The 21,199-nt window shown below is 40.7% G+C and overlaps 1 protein-coding gene across 1 annotated transcript; it reads left to right on the top strand.

The window, feature by feature from the left end:
• Window positions 1-203: 203 nt before the first annotated feature.
• Window positions 204-16,263, top strand: LOC141764439 (uncharacterized). The gene is made up of 11 exons (XM_074629697.1): window positions 204-470; window positions 2,955-3,311; window positions 4,374-6,341; window positions 6,432-6,520; window positions 6,957-7,015; window positions 8,227-8,390; window positions 11,191-11,356; window positions 11,458-11,649; window positions 13,818-14,039; window positions 15,639-15,798; window positions 15,890-16,263. Exons 1-11 carry the CDS (start codon window positions 428-430, stop codon window positions 15,962-15,964), a joined length of 3,495 nt encoding a protein of 1,164 aa, XP_074485798.1. The 5' UTR covers window positions 204-427; the 3' UTR covers window positions 15,965-16,263.
• Window positions 16,264-21,199: the final 4,936 nt, after the last annotated feature.

Raw genomic sequence — 21,199 nt, 5'->3', positions numbered from 1 at the left:
AAGTACATGCGTAAAAACCAGCTCCTGCAGCGACCGCTGGATTCCTCCTCTCTCATCTCTGGAAAATACGGATTGATTCAAACAAAACGAGCTCAGTGAACAGCCTGGGGGCCTGTAGTCTCTGTCCGTCCCACAGTACACAGGACACACCGTCCCACACACACGTGTAACTCATTGAGCTGACTGCCCCCTGACAGCACAGCGGTTTCCGTCAGGAGGAAATGATGGAGAAGGAAAGTTTTATGGTCTGACGCCTCTTCTCCGTTTTGTGTTGCTCGCAGGAGAAAACTGGAGGTCATTTCTCGCTTTTGCTTTACTTTGGTTTGCTCGTCATCATCATAACGCACAGATACTGTAAATCTGAACAATCTGTATATGGATTTGGGATTAAAAGGGTCTCCGACACTGAAATGTCTGAGGATTGGAAATGCAGCTCCACGCCTGCCTGTTGCTTCTTATTATCACAACAGGTAAGGAAATAGATCTGATTATGTAGCCTTTTGTTATAATACTATACTATACTATATAATATAATAAAATACTTTGTATTGGACACACTTTTTTAACTGAAACTGTTGTTTCATTTTAAGCTACTTTTAGATTTACTCTATAGTACTAATACTACTATACTAATAGTGTTCGTTATGTATGGTTTTTCTTTTGATCCTTTTCCCTGATGATGGGCCTTGAGGCTAAACAAAAAAATTGTGGAAGATGTGTATGAATGTGAAATTTATATATGTTTGAAAATATGAGTGTTATTGGTGTAACACATATATGATGTTGTATATAGTATGTATGTGATAAATTAATGTACATGATTTCGGACCCCAGGAAGACTAGCTGGTGCCATTGGTATCAGCTAATGGGGATCCTTTTTAAATAAATAAATACTATAGTGCTGCTTTGTTGTCAGTAGGAAATAGGTGTAGGTTTCTGTAGAGTTGTGGTAACCTTCAAGCCCAGACCCAAATCAAAGGGGTCATCAGATGAGTAAAGGGATAAGAAACAAGGGGGAAATATCTGTAATATATTTTATAAAAAAATTAAGTTTTTTTTTTGTTTCTCAAATTTTCACTAATTTCTCTTATTTTTGCTTTTACTTTTCTTGCCTCAAAAATCCTTCAATAAAATACTGTGTTTATTATCACAACAGGTAAGGAAGGAAATGTGCTGTAGATATGATTATGTAGCCTTGTAGTTATCATTGGACTTTGTATTGGACACACTTTATTTTAGCTGAAACTGTTGTTTCATTTTCAGCCACTTTTATATTTACTCACTTTAGTGCTGCTTTGTTGTCAGTATGAAATAGGTGTAGAAGGTTTCTGTAGAGTTGTGGTGACCTTCAAGCATCAGATGAGTAAAGGGATAAGAAACAAGTGGGAAATATCTGTTATATATTTTATACAAATTTATTATTTTTTTTTTCTCAAATTTTCACTAATTTCTCTTACTTTTGCTTTTACTTTTCTTTTTTTGCCTAAAAAAAACTACAATAAAATACTGTGACTGTCCTCAACCAAAGAAATTCTTAGTCGACTAACACTCATACGATTTTTAGGGATGCACCAATATACTGGATATCGGGCCGACACTGACTCAAATAGCTGGATCGGGTATCGGTGACAATGGGGCCGATCGATTCAATTAATCTCTATGTTAATTTACTATCTACATTATATACTAGCATTTTAATTCATGTTTAAGTTTTGACCAATTCGTTGCTGCATTAAAATGGTTTACACTTGAATTCCTGTTAATTTTGAAGATTTTTTACCAAGTTGCTGGTACACAATTTATTATTTTAATAATAAATAACAAAGTTAGAAAAGCAGTGTTTAAGTCAGGCCTGATGTTGCCTTACACATAAAAGAATGATCCCAGTCACTTCCACACAGTGAGGCATACAACTTATTGATTAAACACTGGTATCGGATCGGTACTCGGCATCGGCCGATACCCAAAGTCGAGCTAAATCCAGCTAAGCTCAGCTATTGCTATCGGTATTGGGACTAAAAAAGTCAGATTGGTGCATCGGAAATGCTTTTGTTGAGTAATCGATTAGTTGATTATCGACAGATCGGTAAAACTGAGTTTCTCCGCAAAGAATCACACAAAAGCACCACTTTAAATCTTGTGTTTACCTGAGATTTGCTCATAAATTCTTTGGAAATAAGTCATTAAGCATGAAAAAAGCATAAAGGACTAATCGACTAAAGAAATCTCAGTCGACCATCATCCATCCATCCATCCATCCGTTTTCTTCCGCTAATCCTAGCAGGGTATTCCAGACGTCCCCCTCCCCAGCAACGTTTTCCAGCTCTTCCTGGGGGACCCCGAGGCGTTCCCAGGACAGACGAGATATATAATCTCTCCAGCGTGTTCTGGGTCTACCTCGGGACCTCCAAAAGCCTCCAAAGGGAGGCGTCCAGGCATCCTGACCAGATGCCCGAACCACCTCAGCTGGCGCCTTTCGATGCGAAATAGCAGCGGCTCTACTCCGAGCTCCCTCCGGTGGTCTGAGCGCCTCAGCCTATCACTAAGGCTGAGCCCAGCGACCCTACGAAGGAAGCTCATTTCGGCTTCTTGTATCTGCAATCTCATTCTTTCGATCACTACCAAAAGCTCATGACCATAGGTGAGGGTTGGAACGTAGATGGACTGATAAATCGAGAGCTTTGCCTTCCGGCTCCATTTACCCTCCATTTTACCCTCACTCATGAACAAGACCTCGAGATACTTGACCTCCCTCGCTTGGGGCAAAGACTCACTCCTCGGAGGGCGCAATCCACCGAGGTAGTCGACTAAAACCAAAACAACTGATTACTCCTTTGGTTGATCTGCCCACAGCTTATCTCCATAATAAATGAGTTAGTTTTCACACAGAGGTCAAGAGATGTATGCCAAAGTGATGCCTTCTTTACCAGCATATCTTTTGTTTCTTTCCTCAGATAAAACACTGGCCTTGCTGCAGCACCACTGTGGAGGAAATGTCAGCCTGGACAAAGAGCCTTCTGGTCACATCAACCTCACTTTACCTGGACTTTCTACTGACGCCAACAACACACTCAACCCCGTGATTTGCACTTGGACGATAGGTGTTCCTCTGGGTCGGACGGTTCTTTTAAAGCCAGTATGGTTGGAGGGTGGTTCGAGCGTATCAGTGCGCTGTGTTTTGAACGAGGAAGGTCAGAAGGTCCTGGAGAGCGGGGGGACGGTTCTGCTGTCCCGCTGTGATGGAAACAAAGCCACATTCACTTGGACAGGAGCAGGACGCTCCTCAAATGAAGTTCAGCTGTTCTATTATGGTGAGAAACCATGACTCAATTATCTAGTTTAATTTATTGGGTCAAGATGGCCCAGTTTCCTGCACCCTGATCACGAGAGTTTGATCTAATTGTCGTAATAACATCTGGATCAGACTTGTTTTAGAGCTGCTTATTAGCTTATTTCGTTGTTTACAGTAGAAGAATGGTTACTTTGGCTGTACGATGTGAAACATAGGTGTTTCTGGACAATATTTGTCAATGTTTTGTGTTGTTAATTGATTTCCAATATTATACATTTGCATAAAGCAAGCATATTTGCCCACTCCCATGTTGATAAGAGTATTAAATACTTGACAAATCTCCCTTTAAGGTACATGTTGAACAGATAAAAAATGTCTGATTCAGTTGCGATTAATCACAATTAAATATTTTAATAGATTGACAGCCCTAAAATTAAGCTACCAACAATATATACAAATACAGCTGAAATGATTAGTCGATTAATGAATTAGTTAATCGACAGAAAATTAATTGGCAACTATTTTGCTAATGGTTTAAGTCATTTTTTGTGCAAAATTACACAAAAATATATGTTTTCAGCTTCACAAATGTGAGGATTAGTTCCTTTTTTAATTATTTAAATTTTGTTTTTGTTTTTTTCTGCATTGGGTACTTTTATTTTTAATACTTTAAGTACATTGTCCTAATTATACTTACAGTAATTTTACACCAGGTAACGGTTTTCTAACATTAACAACTTTATAACTCTATTTTACTTATTTATTTACCACCTTTCATACAAAGATGCAGCCCAAAGTGCACATAGAAAAAATTTAAATAATAAAGAATAATAAATAAAGAATAAAAAGATTAAAACTAAAAATGACAACAACAAAATGTTAAAAATCTATAGATAAAAGTCGATAGAATAATATTGTGGAAATGTTGTTCAAACTGCTATGAGCTGTAAATCTGTCCGTCGGAAAGTTCTTATCACACTCACTGTGGTGTAAGAGGCAGAGATATGTTATGTTGTGGTTTCCACTCTGTCTCTCCTCACCCTCTCCCTCTCTGTTTTTCTGTTTGTTCCTGGTCATCCAGTCCAGGAAGATGAGAGGAATTCCTCGGCGGACCACACCAGCCCACATTCAGACCTCTCACGTTGGTCTCAGACAGGAACCAGCTTTACAAGCACAGCTCCTGTTGGTCAAGAGGTGTCGAGTGGGACGGAAGGGGGCAGAGGTCGCCTCTACAAGGGTCTGGAGAGGAGTTCAGGGACACAGTCTGCGTCTAGTCCCTCCTCTCAGGACCAGGGGCTGCTGCGCCCCACCTCACCCCTGCAGGGACTCACTGTGGCTGGGACAGCCGATAGCGAAACTCTCCCTCTTCCTGAGGAAGAGCCAAACAATGGAGCGGATACATCTGGAGCTGCTCACCTCGCTGATGGCAAAATGTCTGCCAAAGAGAGAACACGCCCGTATTTTCAGCAAACGCTCAGCACAGACGCACTATTTCACACAGAAATAACATCAAGCAACGAGCTCCCTCAAACCCACATGGCGCTGACACAAGCAGCAGCCAGTAGCTCCAACACCTTGCTTGGCACAGACAAATATACAGCCACTCAGAAATCTAAACTATCCATAACCACACAAGCTCAACCCAGCTCCAGCTCTTCTCCCCCTGAGCTTCCTTCCTGGACAACCTGGGAGAGTGGCACCATCCTAATCCCACGTGGTGGAGCTGTTAGTGGGGCACCTGGAGAGAAAGTACCCCCTTCCTGGAGGAGCCAGCGAAGCACAGACTCTGATCTGACCTCTGCCGTCACCTCTGATCCTTTAAAAGCAGCTACCGAACCCCAGCAGGATGGGTCAAGCAGCGCACACACTGATGCTGAACCCACTGCGCCATCATCATCCTCATCATCATCCTCATCATCATCCTCATCATCATCATCATCATCATCATCATCATCATCATCATCATCATCATCATCATCATCATCATCATCATCATCATCATCATCATCATCATCATCATCATCATCAGCCTCACAGGGCCCCAGCGAGACTTATTCATCAACCACCCACATCACAGTGGAGGCTGCTTCATTTCATCCAAACATTAGTCAAACTGACTCATCTGTATCAGCTGCATCAGATGTTACCAGTCAAACTCCTGAGTCCTCCGATAAATTTGAAAACACGGAGACACTTCACACGTCTTTCACTTCTTCCACACAAAGTCAAACAAACACGCCGCAAAGCACAAACTCGCCACCTCCCGACACATCCTCCCAAGAAGAGACACAAACGGCAACACACGGACATTTTGCGAACACCATCTCCTCCTCGCCTGACGTCACAAAAGTTGATGACCAGACTTTGAGTTTCACGGGTTCTTCTTCTACACCCAGAGCGGCTCTGACGTTGGGAGATGTTGTCCAGGACTCGTCTCCCACAGGAACCACTACTGACACCGAAACGTACACACCGCGTCCCACTTACACACTCTTACATGACAACTCACCCTCACCGACTCCTGTTCCTCTTCTGTCATCCAGTACATCCTCACACTCATCCACACCGTCACTCCAAACACATTTAACTAACACACCCCTGCTTTTGACCTCCACTACCACTGAATCCGCCACACCCCTCATCGACCACAAAATCACGCCTACACCCTCACAAACGTCAACAATCAAATCAGCATCTTCACCCACACCTCATACGCAGAACCCTCTGCCTTTGCCATCTTCTACTAATGTCCCAGTAACACAGAAACAGACCCACGACTATGTTACTACTGCACATAGGTCTCTAATCTCACTCACAACTGCAAAACCAGATTATGGACATGGAGATAGAGAGGTAGAAGAAATAGAGGATAAGTCTTGGCAGTGGTTTCCCAGCAGCACAACTACACAGTCTCCCACAGCTGGAGCTCCGACATGGACAACTTCGCACAAGACACTCACACCGTCTGTTTTAACCTCCACTTGGAGCTCCACCACTACTCAGACACCCAAGTTCTACGTCGTGCCAGACCAACCAGCCGCCATCAGAGGTATTGTACATGTTTGTGTGTAGTTAAATGATAGGTTGGTGTGTTCAGGTCTGTTGTAATGGAGTGTGTATGTTCTTGTTCTTTGCCCAGAGGAGAGAGTTGAGCTGCTGCTGCAGATCATTGTAGAAGAGTCCAGGTCGGCTTCTTCTTCTGGTTTGGAGGAAGACACCGCTGCCTGGGTGAGAGATTATGCACACACCAGGGTTATTATAGTAAACTGAAACTGAAACGAAAACGAAAACAAGCAGTGAAAAATATTTTCAGTTGAACTGAAGCTAAATAAAAGCTACATCTATATCTAAATGGTAAATGGACTTGCATTTATATAGTGCTTTTCTAGTCTTCCGACCACTCAAAGCGCTTCATATATATATCTATATGTAGATATATATATACAGTATATGACAGTAAACTGAATATCTTTGAGTTGAGGACAAAACAAGACATTTTAGGACATCATCTTGGGCTTTGGGAAATTCTGATTGTCAATTTTCACCATTTTCTGACATTTTATACGTTTTCCAAGCTTTGTCTGAGGGGAGGTCTACGGCCTCAGACTATGAAAACCACTGATCTAGTAGGTGCTACAAAGTTGTCACTTCCTGTTTCTTTCAGGTGGAGCCGTACCTTCAGAAGGCTCCGGGGTTCAGCAGGCTGCTGGGAGTCTGGAGCAGGTGAGGTCTCATAGAGTACATTTGTACTGTAGCCAAGCTTCATTTAGCCCCAGTTTGTGCTTCTTATGTATTACCATTAAATTCAAGAACATGGTTTAAACACAAAATTGACATTTTAACACATTTATAAAGTTGTTATTGGCAAATAGTTGCTTATTTAAGCACATTTATTTAATTATATTGAAGATGAAAAAGGAGAAGAGCCTTCTGTGTTTTTCCTCTTGACTTTACTCGCTGGCTTGTTTTCCTCACTTTCGTGTCTCTTCTCGTGCACTGATTCGTTTAAGCTAAACCACCAATCAGAGTGATTTCTCTCTCTGACGGGCGCCGCCGATTCAACATGCTGAATTGGCCGAAAAAGCTCCGACATGGGCAGACTAGAGCCGATGGTGCAGGACACACCGAAAAAACTAGGCTGCCGGACGATCACCGACGGCCCCAAACTGTCCGACGGCTTGGTGTGTCAGGGCCTTTAAAAGGTCTGCAAAGTTACAAAGTCCAAAGTCCACTCCAAAGGGAGTTACTCTCCTCTACAGAAACACTGATCCTGAACTGCCTGAAACGCCTCATTTGAAGTCCCGCCTTTTCTTCCGTAACGTGGTGAGGTCACCAAGTAACACATTTGCATAGTACCTGCCTAGCGGCTAGTTTGGCACGCCCTCAAACAAAGCTAGTTAGAGTGGAGCTGGAGCGGAGTCCGTAGAGTTTGTTTTGGTTGACAACAAACAAACAAATCACAACAGAGTGGGCCAGCTGACTAATCAGAGCGTTTCAGACTTAGGGTGAAAAGAGGTGCTGCAGCAATAAAGTGTTTTTTGAACATTAAAGCATGTAAACATGTTCTAGTAAAAACCCCAAATACAAGTATGCACCTGAAAATAAGCATAATAGGTCCTCTTTAATCGAATGTTCATTCTCCTTTTAGCTCCCCTGTGGTCTCCTCTATCTCCTGAGGAGGGAAATATTTGTCTCTTTAGCTGATGAATGCTTCACTATGTCCTTCAGCTATTTACTAGTTACTATCTGCCGTTCAGATATACCTTCAGAACAGCACTAAGTGTTGTTAAATAACCTGGGTTTTTCAAAAATGGACAGGTTTTTTTTTTAGAACATTTGATGCCTGGCTGAATATAGTGGTAACACATGAGAGGATTACATTGCAGAAGGTTGTGTGCAGAGAGCTACAACAGGTGGATGTGCTGTTGTTTTAGTGGCCATGCAGTGCAGAGTCTGGTGGAGTTTAAAACCAGCGGGGCTCTGCAGTGGCTCAGCATGACTGGACCCACATCACTGTTGGAACGAACGGGACTAGCTCAGGCTGTTTGTGACGGGAGGAGCTTCAGATCATCCAAGATCACCAACATCACACTGGGAGGTAAGCTTAGTAGGTAGAAATGCTCACCTATGAACAGCTGACCGAAGATGACTAACTTTTCAGGTGCCCTGGTGGTCTAGTGGTTTAAAGGGTAACCTCTGTATTTTTCAACCTGGACCCTATTTTCCCATGTTTTTGTGTCTAAGTAACTAATAAGGACAACAATTTCTGAAATTGATCCAGTATTGAGGGATAACGCTCTAACCGGCAGCCGCGAAATGAGCTGCGAGGGCAAGTGAGCAGCGTCAATGTAACATTATGTTTACTAAAAGTGTTTGTTTTTGCCACTGACAGGCTCAGATTGTTATTATAAGTGTCTGACAACATTATAGAAAGGACCCTACAGAGAAATAAAATGTTTTTCTGACCTTTCTCTTGATCCAGTCTGTTTGTTATTGTGTCCAAGTCCCGCTCAAGGAGAAGTCTTGTTGTAAAATATGAATATCCGGATACTCTGGCTCAAATAAATACGGGCGGCCATCAAATTCAAAGACCTCATCCACACTGTTGAAATCATCTAAATATTAAGCCAAGACATTGAACGTCTTTTAGATAACACTAAGCTACGCTTTCTGTACTTCAACACAACAAACTCCATAATGTCAGACACTTATAATTACAATCAGAGCCTGTCATGGCAAAAGCAAGCACTTTTAGTGGACGTAAATGACGGTGCCAGCTTGCCCCAACAGCACCATATTACAGCCTGTGAGCAGCTGCCGTCTACAGTCTCCCTCAATACTGGACCAGTTTCCGAAATCGTTGTCACTATTAGACACAAAAACATGAGAAAATAGGGTCCAGGTTGAAAAATACCAAAGTTACCCTTTAAGGCGAACCGGCCTAAGACTTTTTGTTTCATGTCGTTTTCCTCCTCTCTCCCCTCACTTCCTGTCATCTCTTTACTGTTGACTCTCTAATAAAGGCACAAAAAGTCCTTAAACTGCCAGATTAGCATCAACCACAGTGGCTACATTTACCTCAGGGGGAATTCCATTCTTAACCTGCTTACTTAATTAACCCAGTTACAGACAGACTCGTTTAAACATTTTAACTCAGTTAGATTGACTCAATTAAGCTCACAATCCAGTTATGACGTCTGGCTTACACAGATATTAAACTTGTTACTGTGGCATGTAATCATCTCACTGTACTCCTTTTACTTCGGGTGTTTGCCATCTGCACAAATTCACAACGGCACAACGGCACAAGTGCATGTTTGCTGTTGGATGAATTAAATTGACAGGCGTAATCTGTTGGCAGATTAATTGGGGCAATAGGGATTCTTGTTTGCAGAGAATCAAATAAGACAGTATAAACAAGTCGGCCATCTCTGCATGTAAAGAAAGTCACTAAATTATACTAAATATCCAAAACATATATGTCATTTTATTTGCTAATTATTTTGCAAGGTATTCAAGCAGACACATTTAAAGGGTAATGCTGGTAATATTGTATTTTACAGTCAGCAAACCCCTTAAAATAAACAAAAAACCAACAACAAAATGTATCCAGCTAACAAGTATCGTCTGTGTACCCAACGCCTGATATATCTTATTCCTCTGTGCAACAGAGCTCGATTGTCCAGAAACTATTTTTAAAAAACATAAATGAGACGCACTGTTGGACTGGCTGACATGTTCCATCATTATGATGAACATTTAATTTACTTATTTGTTTATTTGATAGGGACAGAGCACATTAATGAACATCTGTATAGAATACAAGATGTAAACATGCCCGAGTTAGCGAGATTGCTAATTTACATCCGTACTCCGTAGGCAGGTAACAAAAACAAGCGCCAATATACGGATACAAATCTACAATACCCAAGTAGAAAAGACAAAATACATTGTGCAACAAGTTAAAATTGATGATCACAGTTCTGGTTTGCCTTAAGCCATTGTTTTAGATGGGTCTGAAAAGTGGAATATGTAGGGCAGTCCCTTATTGCACGTGGTGAGCCTTTCCAATATTTACTTCCCGTTACTGAAAGCACAGTTTGATCAAATGTGGTGCGCCTATGTGGCACCTCTCAGTCCCCTCTAGTGGCGGCCCTGGTGCCATTGCCACTGTCATTTCTCTGTTTGATGAATTCATCTAAAGGAACATAAAACAAGCATATTTGAATTTTTTTAAAAGATTATTTCTTCTCAGAGTTCTCTGTTATTTTTATAAACTTTTAATGCAATTCTCTGTCTGTATTATGTATTTTTTTATTTTAACAATCATTCATACTTAACAGGCTTCCTTTTTGACAAATTCAGTAATTTCTTATCCCTGACACTTGGCCATTTTTCTATTAGCTCTTTGGTTGTTTTAACTCCGTACTTTACAAATTTTTAAGTATATATAGTAAAAAATAATCCAAACTTTAAAAATAACTATTTAATTTGGTTTTCTTCACAGAAATGAAGGAAATGCTGAGATATAGGCCAACCGTATATTTAATAAAAAAGTTGTCTTACACCCCTTAAAATCAAGGCCATCAGCAGAAAATAGCCCCCAAAAAATGCTCTATTTACTCCTGTTTGAGTAACATTTGCTAAAAAACTGCTGTTGCCAGCTGTTTTTGTACATTGCTTTTCCTTTTAAAAAATGACACGACGTATTTATGACCAATTTTTAAAGATGTACCTCTTCAGTAGGTACTGGTGGGCTTGGGAGTGAGTGCCACAGACAGACAGGGTAGGGAAGGACGGAGACTGACTAACACAATGTTGTTGTTGTTGTTTTGTTGACAGTAATAAAAATGTATAATAACACCAGCCTCATGGTTTAACACACGTCTTTCCTCCAGGTCTGCAGGGTGATGTGTGTGACTGGTTACTACAGTGTCCAGCAGGATACAAGTGTGTGTTCCAGCCTGGCTCTTCAAACTATAGCTGTTCTTCTGTCTGCCACTTTGACTACTGCCACCACCACGGCATCTGTACTCATCACCCGGGCACTCTTCCTGTTTGCCGGTAAGACCACACGGAGGCACTAACACAAACACTAATGTTGTATCCATCCGTCCATCCTGGGAAGTTCTGTGCATGTGAGCGTGTTTTTGTTTGTGTGTTAGCTGCCTGGTAGGAGAGGACTTCTGGTACATGGGTCAGAGGTGTGACGTGAGGATGACTCGAGCGCGGCTCGTGGGCGTATGTCTTGCCATCTTACTCATCATGGTGACAGTGATTGGCGTTTTGGCCCTCGTGGCAGTGCGACGCTACCGAGCCATTCTGATCCAGGCCAAAGTAGATCAGACTCGGAGCAGGTAGGACTCACACTTAAAATTACACCTAACATACAACCTGCAATACAAATATTAATACACCGAATTCACAGATACCACCCTGATACCCTGTACATGACATATGATGTGTAAACAATTAGACATTTAGAGGATGTGTCTAGTAAAAAGAAATATGTTGAAAATGAATGAAATGGTCAACTGTGTTTGTGTAACAGTGTATGTAACAGGGTTATTATAGTAAACTAAAACTGAAACTAAAATGAAAAATAAGCAGTGAAAAATATTGTTGGTACACTGAAACTAAATAAAAAGGATATCCTTTATGAAAAAAATAAAATAAAAGGATAAAAAAACTAATAAAATAAAGAATTACGTAAATTGTTTCAGTTTTAGTTTTTTTTAGATATAATATATCACTACAGAAAAAAAAAGAGACGGCATGAATTGCAGTTTCTGTGTTTCAATGAATGACATTGAACCACAGAAACTGAACAGACTTGACCTTCAAGGAGATGGCGCTAATATGCCACAATTGCTTCACTAAGTAGTGCAAAGATTAAACATTAAACATTATGGCAATTCCTACACAGTTCTCCAACCATGAGTTTTGGATGTATATGTAGCTACATACTTCTGAGACATTATAGCTGACCCTAAAAAAACTTAAAACTAAACCTTTCTGAAAAACTGAAACTAGCAAATGCTAAAAACTAAAATGAAATAAAAAAGTCAAAACTAAAATAAAATAAAACTAATTGAAAATTCAAACTATTATAACTTTGGGGTGAACAGTCCTTAAAATAACACACGTTAACACCCACACATTGAAGGTGTGTGTGTTACGGTGTGTAACACACACACCTTTGGTAAACATAATAATTAATTTGACTTAACATGACTCCAAACGACTCGGATTAGTGTGACACATGGCAATAAAACAATGGACACCTTGGGGGAGATCATGTGTCCTGACTCTGAGATGGGCATCTCTGCACAAACAGTAATTGTAGTTACAGTAACGTCCACTAGGTGTCATAGTCTGGCTGCCGAACAACATACTGATGAAGACTGTGCTGTAGACTTTATGTGAAATGTTGAGACAGTGTGACTGAATCCAAATGTCCACAGCCTGGACTTGCTGACAGCCCCTAGCAAACTTCAGTCATGCCTACCATGATACGTTCACTGTCATCACGTCAAGTCTGTTGGGGGCCACAAGGGGATAAAATGTGTTATTACTCATGACTTCAGACCTCACTCACTTCCACAATTTCAACCTTTTTTTTTTAATTATTCTTTTTATTGTTTCCTTAAGAAAAATGACTACAAAAACCTAAACCATAACAAATAAAATAATATGTACATATAATAACAGATAGTAGCTGTAAATTGAAAACAAAGTATTCAAAAACAAGGGAGGACAAAAAATTATAGTAGTAAGAATAATAATAATAATAATAATAATAATAATAATGATGATGATAGTAATAATAATAATAATAATAAAATAAAAAACAAATACATACAAATGATAAAATAAAAAAGATAATAAATTACAAAATATAATAAGTACAATTTTAATAGGAATAAATACATAAATAATAATAATTACAACAACAACAACAGCAATAATAAAGAAATATAAATTAATTAATCAAAATTTCACCTCAAAGTATTTTTCTGAACCATTTTCAAAGGTAGGCCTACTCACATTTGCAATTTATGGAAGATAAACTTCACTACATCATATATGTATACAGTATATATATACTGTATATACATATGTTATGACCTATGGGTAATCTTCCAAGCGTAGTCTGGAGAAATCTGGAAGGGGACTACAAGAGGGAAGAGTTTTATCCACCTTAACTGAGATGCTGTAGTTTCATCCAATTGCTGAGATTAACTTCTAATATAGGATGAGGACACAGACAGAGAAAGTTCAGCCTGAAGTTAAGCCTTAAATCCAGAGTGTCTCATTAACAGCAGGGAGAGAGCATCCTGTCCAGAGAAAGTTGGACTCTCAGAGCAGAAAGTGAGGCTTTCAAAACTCGCATAAAATGGGGAAAAAAATATATGTATGAAAAATATTTATTCTTACTAAATTGAAGCAGATAGAGTTAATATTGTACCCTGTGAATATACAGTATATACACATATTATGGTTTGTTGTGTGTGTGTGTGTGCAGCTATCGCAGGTTCAACCATTTCGATGAGCTGTCAGGACGGTTCTGGTTGCGTTCGTGGGCCGGATCAGCAGACTCACTAGATAATCCCGCCTTTACACGCTCTGATGAGTTACTGCACCTGCGGGCGCTCGACCGCCCCTGCTGTTACCACGACGACACGCTGTCGCTGGCCTCCACCTGCCCCAGCCACGGGACACGCATCAATACAATCTACCCTCACAGGTACACACACACACACACACACAAGTCCATATTACACATGAAAGGTTCATACGCAGAGTGTTATTGATCATGAAGGGAGCAAATGTCTCTGTACTCCTCAATCTAAACATGAATTACATACTACACAGTATGCATACGATATAACCCGACAGTCAAGTGTACACCATATGAAGGAACATCAGATTTAAATGACAACTAAGAACATTACGATACATGCTTACAACCTGTTACCTGGAGCTCCTTTACAAAAGCCCAGTGCAGCCATCAAGCAATAAGACTCAGCCTGTTGATGGTAAACACAACAAGATTTCTATCTAAACAGGCTGGTTTTGAAAAGATCCATCCAGCTAACTATCTACTTTTGCTTCCAATTAAATGTTACGTTGGGGTCTGTTGAGCAACCAAGCAGAAAATAGATCTACAAACCAAACTTACACACCATCTGCAATTAAACATCACTCAAACAGAAAAACTGATCACGCTTTAAAATTGCATGTGTGAACACTTTTACTTTAAGGTGTGGTGTGTAGGATTTGGCGGCATCTAGTAGTGTGGTTGTATATTGCAACCAGCTGAGTACCCCTCCGCTCAATCCTCCCTTTCCAAGACTGAGGTAACGTGAGCCGCCGAGTGCGAAACCGTGGTAACGCCGTTCGCCTCACTCAGAGGCCATCCATACCATAATAACACTACTCCAGGAACAATATATAAAGATGGACGGCGCGTCTCCACTTCCTCCCACTGTACAGAAGTGAAGCCAAAATATCCTGGATATATACTGCCGTCATTTGGAGCCAGAGTCTGTGCAGTAATGATCGGGGGGCTGGAGCCGCGGTATCGAGGTCACCCGCCCGAACCAATCACGAGCCGAACACGGCCACAGCTTGTCAGCGAGAGACTCACAGCTGTTAATCATGATGTCTCACCAACTTTTTATAGCATCAAACAACTAAATAAAACCAAACTTTTCAGAAAACTTAACACTTGAACATACATGAGTGTGATAAGAACTACCTAAAATGACAGAAACCATCTTTGGGAAAAATATATTTGACGTGTACTTTGACTTTTTAGTTTGGCCCATGGCCCATCCACTGACGTGGAGGGGGCGGGACTTATGACCTATATTGCAGCCAGTCACCAGGGGGCAAACCAGATGTTTTGGCTTCACTTTTGGGAGTTTCATTTCGTCCATCTTTAAGAACAATCTATGGGTAAAACTAAAATAAATGGTTAAAACACAACAACTGAATGAATGCAGATTAGTGACATTAAACGTAACGCATAACATAACAATAAGTGTATCATTGATTGGATTTGTGATTTGACTGTAGTTAAAATATTGACATTAATCCCTTAACTACAGCTGAATAAATGTGTAAAATTAAATAAAAGTTTAAATGAAGTGAAAAAATCATTAACATCCAATATCAGTGAATAAAACTACATTTCTGGCCCTTTCTTCTTTTTATTCCTTATAGTTTCCCTAACTTTTTCTTAACAAAAAACTATGTCTGTAAGTATTGACACACATTCGCACATACAGTGTAGAGACGATGTCTGTGTAAATAATCCCTTGGCTCTCTGTATTCCCTGTAGCTCTCAGTACGGTTGGAGGGGAAGCGAGATGAGCATGGGGGATGGTGTGTTGGACTCGGGTAAAGCCAGTGACCTCTCTGTCTGTAGCTGGCCTGTGGAACCCATTCAGTGGACTCCTTTTCCACTTCTGCAGCAACTGGCTTCCCACAGGACGCCCACAGTGAGTGTTTGACTGTGTGTGTGTTTGTGTGTGAGAGACAGAGAGAGATATATATCCGGTTCCATCACGTGTTGTTTCCCTGTGAAACCAGGTGAGGGTGTCGAGGCCACGGTCCTACTGTGAAGGCATGGAGCTGGTAGACCTGGGGAAGAGCTGGACTGCTTGATACACATAAAGAAGAATCAACACTGGATAATTGACACTGGTATTTGCAGCTCATGTTTTCATTGTAGTCCTCAAATGTTCTTGTTTTGTTGATAAAAAACTATAAAACAATAAGTGTAAATGTGTATATAAGTGAATATTTTTGTAAGATTGTTGCTACCTTCTCCAGTTTGAATCTACAATCTGTTTCTTATAAGCTCCCTCTGATGAGATGTAGGATATACTGTAAAGAAATGTCTATGGTGCAGAGTCTTACGTAATGCTTCAATAAACATAAATCTTACTCAGGGCAAGAATAAATGTATTCTATTTTTTTGCTTTTGGCAGTTAAAAATGTCCATACTGAGCTTTCCACTCTGAGGTCACCATTTAGCAGGGACAGTTTATTTATGTAGCACAAGTACATATAAATTATACATACACAAAGGCAGTGTAAATGATTTACATAATGCATTAAAGGAACAGTGTGTAACATTTCAGGAGAGCTATTAGCAGAAATATAATATAATATTCATAACTATGTTTTCATTAGTGTATAATCACCTGAAACTGAGAATCATTGTGATTTCGTTAGCTGAGAATGAGCCCTTCATATCTACATAGGGAGCGGGTCCTCTTCACGGAGTCTGCCATGTTTCTACAGTAGCCCAGAACAGACAAACCAAACACTGGCTCTAGAGAGAGCCTTTCGTGTTTTTACGTTACCTGAAGACCACCGTAGTTCTCCGTCATGCTTGTGAAACTGCGGTAACGTGAGCCGCAGAGTGCAAAACCGTGGTACAGCCAGCCGCCGTCTGACTTCTGTTGCTCCTAAAATAGTGTTATTATAGTAAGGATGGCCTCTGACAGTCTTGGAAAGTGAGGAGTGAGCGGAGGGGTACTCAGTTGGTTGCAATCTGCAACCACACCACTAGATGTTGCCAAATCATACACACTGTCTCTTTAACACATTTTACAGAAAGCACAGCATAAACCATTAAAACACAAATTAAGACATACAAAAATATGGGATTAATTACTCCTTATCCTTCCAAAATATATTCTGGTTTGTTCCAGGCAAAACTGGATTACCAGCTGGGCAAAGTAGGTAACTGCCCTATAGGGCCCCAGACAGTCGTTATTTAATTTGATTAATCACAAATTAGTTTAAGAATTTGCACAGTACAAGCACACTATCAATTAAGGTGGATTCCATATTATTACTGTAATCTTGTGGTGTCAAAATCTAGTTTTAAGACTTTATTTGGAACCCAAATCAAGTTTTCTGCCTCTAATTTGGCCATGGTTCAAGCTCTGGGGTGCATAGCAACTAAATGTTGCTTCTCCATGTTTAGCTTGGACTCTGGAAATGGTTATCAGACAACTGATTAGCTGAGAGACTGAGAACTATATGGTTAAAGACTACTAAAGACTATTTTGGCTGAAACCAGAATAGAATAGAATTCCTTTATTGCCATTGCACAGACTACAACAAAATTAAAAAGCAATCCTGACCGTGCACACATATATTAAACAGTACAATATAAAGAACAGTAAAAAATACATAGAAAATGTGTATTTGCTTGACCTATAAAAAAGTAAGATATTGCACTTCAGGTATTGCATGTTGCTGAGTTGTATTAGCTCTACACAAGTGATGAATAAATATGGGAGTATAAATGTACAAAGGAATAGAGTGCTACAGGAATGAGTTCTAAAACCCAGAAATTAGTTAGTATTTTAGTACTTCCGGTTCCCTCATCTGGAAGTCAATGGGTTTTTTGAATGGATTTTTAGTTAGATGGTCTGTGGTTAACACAAGATTAAGAGATTTTAACATTTTGTTCTACGACATAAAATACATCAATAAATATAATATAATGTAAACAGCTGTGACCATGACAACGGTAAACTCCCGTGGAAGGTTAATAAGCCTGCAATTTAACCAAAGACTATAGAAGCATAGATGCAAAACTCTGGGGCTTTTTTTGACAAAGAGATGGCGCAATTTTGGGCTGTAAACACCAACGAGTCCATATAAAGAGACTCTGTAAATCGGCCATTTCGGTGGAGACATTCAAATTATGACAATAGAATAGAAATAATTTAGTTTTAATTTTGTGCGGCACTTTCTGGGTGAACGTTTAACTGGTAGTCGACTCGATAACAGTCCAAAATGGCGGCGGCGTAGGTCTGCTGCTGGGCGCTGGCTTTGCAATGGAACGTATAATTGACTTTCACTTCTTAGCAATATACACTACGTTCTTTGATTTAACTGTCAGGTCCTCCAAATCAGAAGAACAGTGACTGTCTATGATTTGGTTAAAGACAGTCAGGAGTGTATTTTGGCTGAAACCGCTGTAAAGTAGTAGTAACTGAAGGCCGGTGCAGAGACCTGAGAATTGGTGTGATGTGTTCACTTGTCTTGTGTTCACTTGGATTTTTATGTAGAAATTTGTATCTTGTAATATTACATTTCACAGAATATTTCACATCCTCTCTCTGTTTCACTCGAGCACGCACACACACGCACACACACACATACACACACACACACACACACACACACACACACACACGCCACACCTCCTCTCAGTGCTGTGTATGAACCTCAGCTGGAATGTGATGCCATAAATGACTGGAAGAGACTGGTAGAGAGAGTGAAACAGGCAAATATGTACACTACATTGCACTCCTATAATTGTCCCTGTCCTGGGAAAGGGGAATAAAGGGAGTGATTGATTCGGGGAGAGAGGAAGTGTGGTGAATAAAGGAAGAGAGTGAATGTGTGTTTAAGGGAGAGAGAGAGAGCGCGCTAGTAGATAGGGATGAGTGAGAAGTGGTCAGAAGCTACCTGCTAGCTTCTTCCATATACGGTCTTAGTCAGAGCCAAGAGCAGGCCTATGAATTTCTCTGACTGTGTGAGTGAGCAATGCAGGGAGTGTCTACATCTGTGTGTGTGTGAGTGTGTGTGTTGTAATGCATGCATGAGTCACGCACGCCACCGAGTTATGAAATGGCATGAGGAAAGATACGAGAGGAAGGAAATATTGAGAAATATCTGTTAGGGGGGAGTTGATGAATGCAAAGTTTAAAAAATAAAAATGTTTTTTGACATCTCACTTTCTACGTAAATCTCAGGGTACAGAAATCAAACCTAAAGCAACACGCACATTCACATACACAGCCTTAAAAAGGGAGATTCATTCATTTCCTCAGACTGGTCACATGACCTGCTGAGTGCATTCTTCCCCCCCATGTGACTAGCTCCAATATCTCCTTATATGGACCTCATCCAAAGGAACTCTTAAAGGGATGGTTGTCCTGCCCTGGGTCTATACTTGGTGTGTGTGTGTGTTGAGTGTCTGGCAGGATAATACCACTCTGAAAAGCTGATCAGCTCATTCAACCCCCCTCTATGTTATCCTTAGCTGCTCCTTACTGGGTGACCGATGGGCATTTGGGTGTGTTTGTAGGTCTGTGTGGTCACTTCCTGCGTGCATCTACAGAAGTGAAGCACTGTGAAACCTACTTCCTGTCTCCTTTAGTGAACCAGCTCTCATATATCCTTATTAGGAACACATAGAGCCAGTGAGAATTCCTCCTGTAGGTTTATGAGTCTTTGTCCGGTGCCCTTATTGAGTTAAAACAGCACCCCGACCCACCCACTTTAAGTTCTCTAGTCAATTTATAACATGAGCTTTGCATGATGGCTTCCAAGTATGTTATCATAACAATAAGTTAGGTCCGTCAATTGACTGAAATATTTAATCGCGATTAATCGCATGATTGTTCATAGTTAATCGCAAATTAATCGCACATTTTTGTATCTGTTCAAAATGTACCTTAAAGGGAGATTTGTCAAGTATTTAATACTCTTATCAACATGGGAGTGGGCAAATATGCTTGCTTTATACAAATGTATGTATATATTTATTAATGGAAATCAATTAACAACACAAAACAATGACAAATATTGTCCAGAAACCCTCATAGGTACTGCATTTAGCATAAAAAATATGCTCAAATCATAACGTGGAAAACAGTCAATGTGCTGACTTAACTATGAATTGTCCCAAACTGCGTGTGATTATCATAAAGTGGGCACGTCTGTAAAGGGGAGACTCGTGGGTTTCCCATTTTCATTCACATATCTTGAGGTCAGAGGTCAAGAGACCCCTTTGAAAATGGCCATGACAGGTTTTCCTCTACAACATTTAGTGTCAGTTTGGAGCGTTATTTAGCCTCCTTCCCGACAAGCTAGTATGACATGGTTTCCATAGGTTTTCTAGTCTCATATGATGCCAGTGTCTTCACTCCAGCTTTAAAACTGAGCCCTCTACAACCTAAAAATCGCAAGTTGCCTTAATGCATTACTATCGTGTTGACTTTGACAGCCCTAAAATCAATTTAACATCTAAACATGTATTTCAGGTTAGAGACACCCAAGCCTTTTCTCACATATGGGTGTGTGCAAAACAGTGAGTAATACTTGCATAAGGCCTAACAGTTTTTAATTTTTGCACTAAATGTAGCTGCGTTGCGGAAATTACACACCTGTCTATTGAGGCAAGCAAGGTAAATCCGCCCCCTCCACTCACTTAAGTGATGAGAGGTGAGAGATTTACAGCCTCCTGACTGTTTGCTGTAGACATACCTCAGCTAAGCTTGACCACATGTATCACTGTCACTCTGCACTGCATGTGTATGTGTGTAGTGTTAGACACTGGTATGCCGGGGCAGACGTGTTAATCAGGGTGTTAACAGTGCTGTCAGTGACCCTGAGATTGTATCCTCCTGGCACCACCAACCTCGAGTGTCTGCCATGAATGTGCAAATGCATTAGCACACAGTCTTCAGTGCAATCCAGCTCTCTTGCATTTCCTTTATGTCATTCACTTAAAGGGACTGTTTGTAACTTCTTACACGTATAAATCACCCGGGTCGGTGTCCCATGCACGCTCGCATATGCGCGCCCGCGTGTGGCTACGCTGTTCAGACAAGACTCCAACACGAACTACACGGAAGCACCAAAACCGCAAAGTTATATCTAGTGAAGCCCATCTTGCAAAACAGTGTTGGCCGCGGTCTGAGGACGCGGGGGAGACCGTAGCTTTGGTCTCCAGGGCCGGAGACCAGGAGCAGGGCTCTGCTCCTCTGCTCCTCTGCTCCTCTGCTTGCCTGCTTGCCTTCACTCAGCTCGCTCCACCTCACGTGCATGCGCGCACACTACACACTGCAGAAGACTTTGTGGCTC

This window comes from Sebastes fasciatus, chromosome 3, assembly GCF_043250625.1.
Source record: "Sebastes fasciatus isolate fSebFas1 chromosome 3, fSebFas1.pri, whole genome shotgun sequence".
NCBI lineage: Eukaryota > Metazoa > Chordata > Actinopteri > Perciformes > Sebastidae > Sebastes > Sebastes fasciatus.
This window is presented reverse-complemented; position numbering and strand designations above follow the sequence as displayed.

Excerpts from the sequence above, each read along its gene's own strand:
- LOC141764439 (XM_074629697.1), top strand. The coding sequence starts at position 428 with ATGCAGCTCCACGCCTGCCTGTTGCTTCTTATTATCACAACAG. Across the intron at positions 471-2,954 it reads GCTTCTTATTATCACAACAG|ATAAAACACTGGCCTTGCTG; the intron begins GTAAGGAAATAG and ends TTCTTTCCTCAG. Across the intron at positions 6,342-6,431 it reads CCAACCAGCCGCCATCAGAG|AGGAGAGAGTTGAGCTGCTG; the intron begins GTATTGTACATG and ends TTCTTTGCCCAG.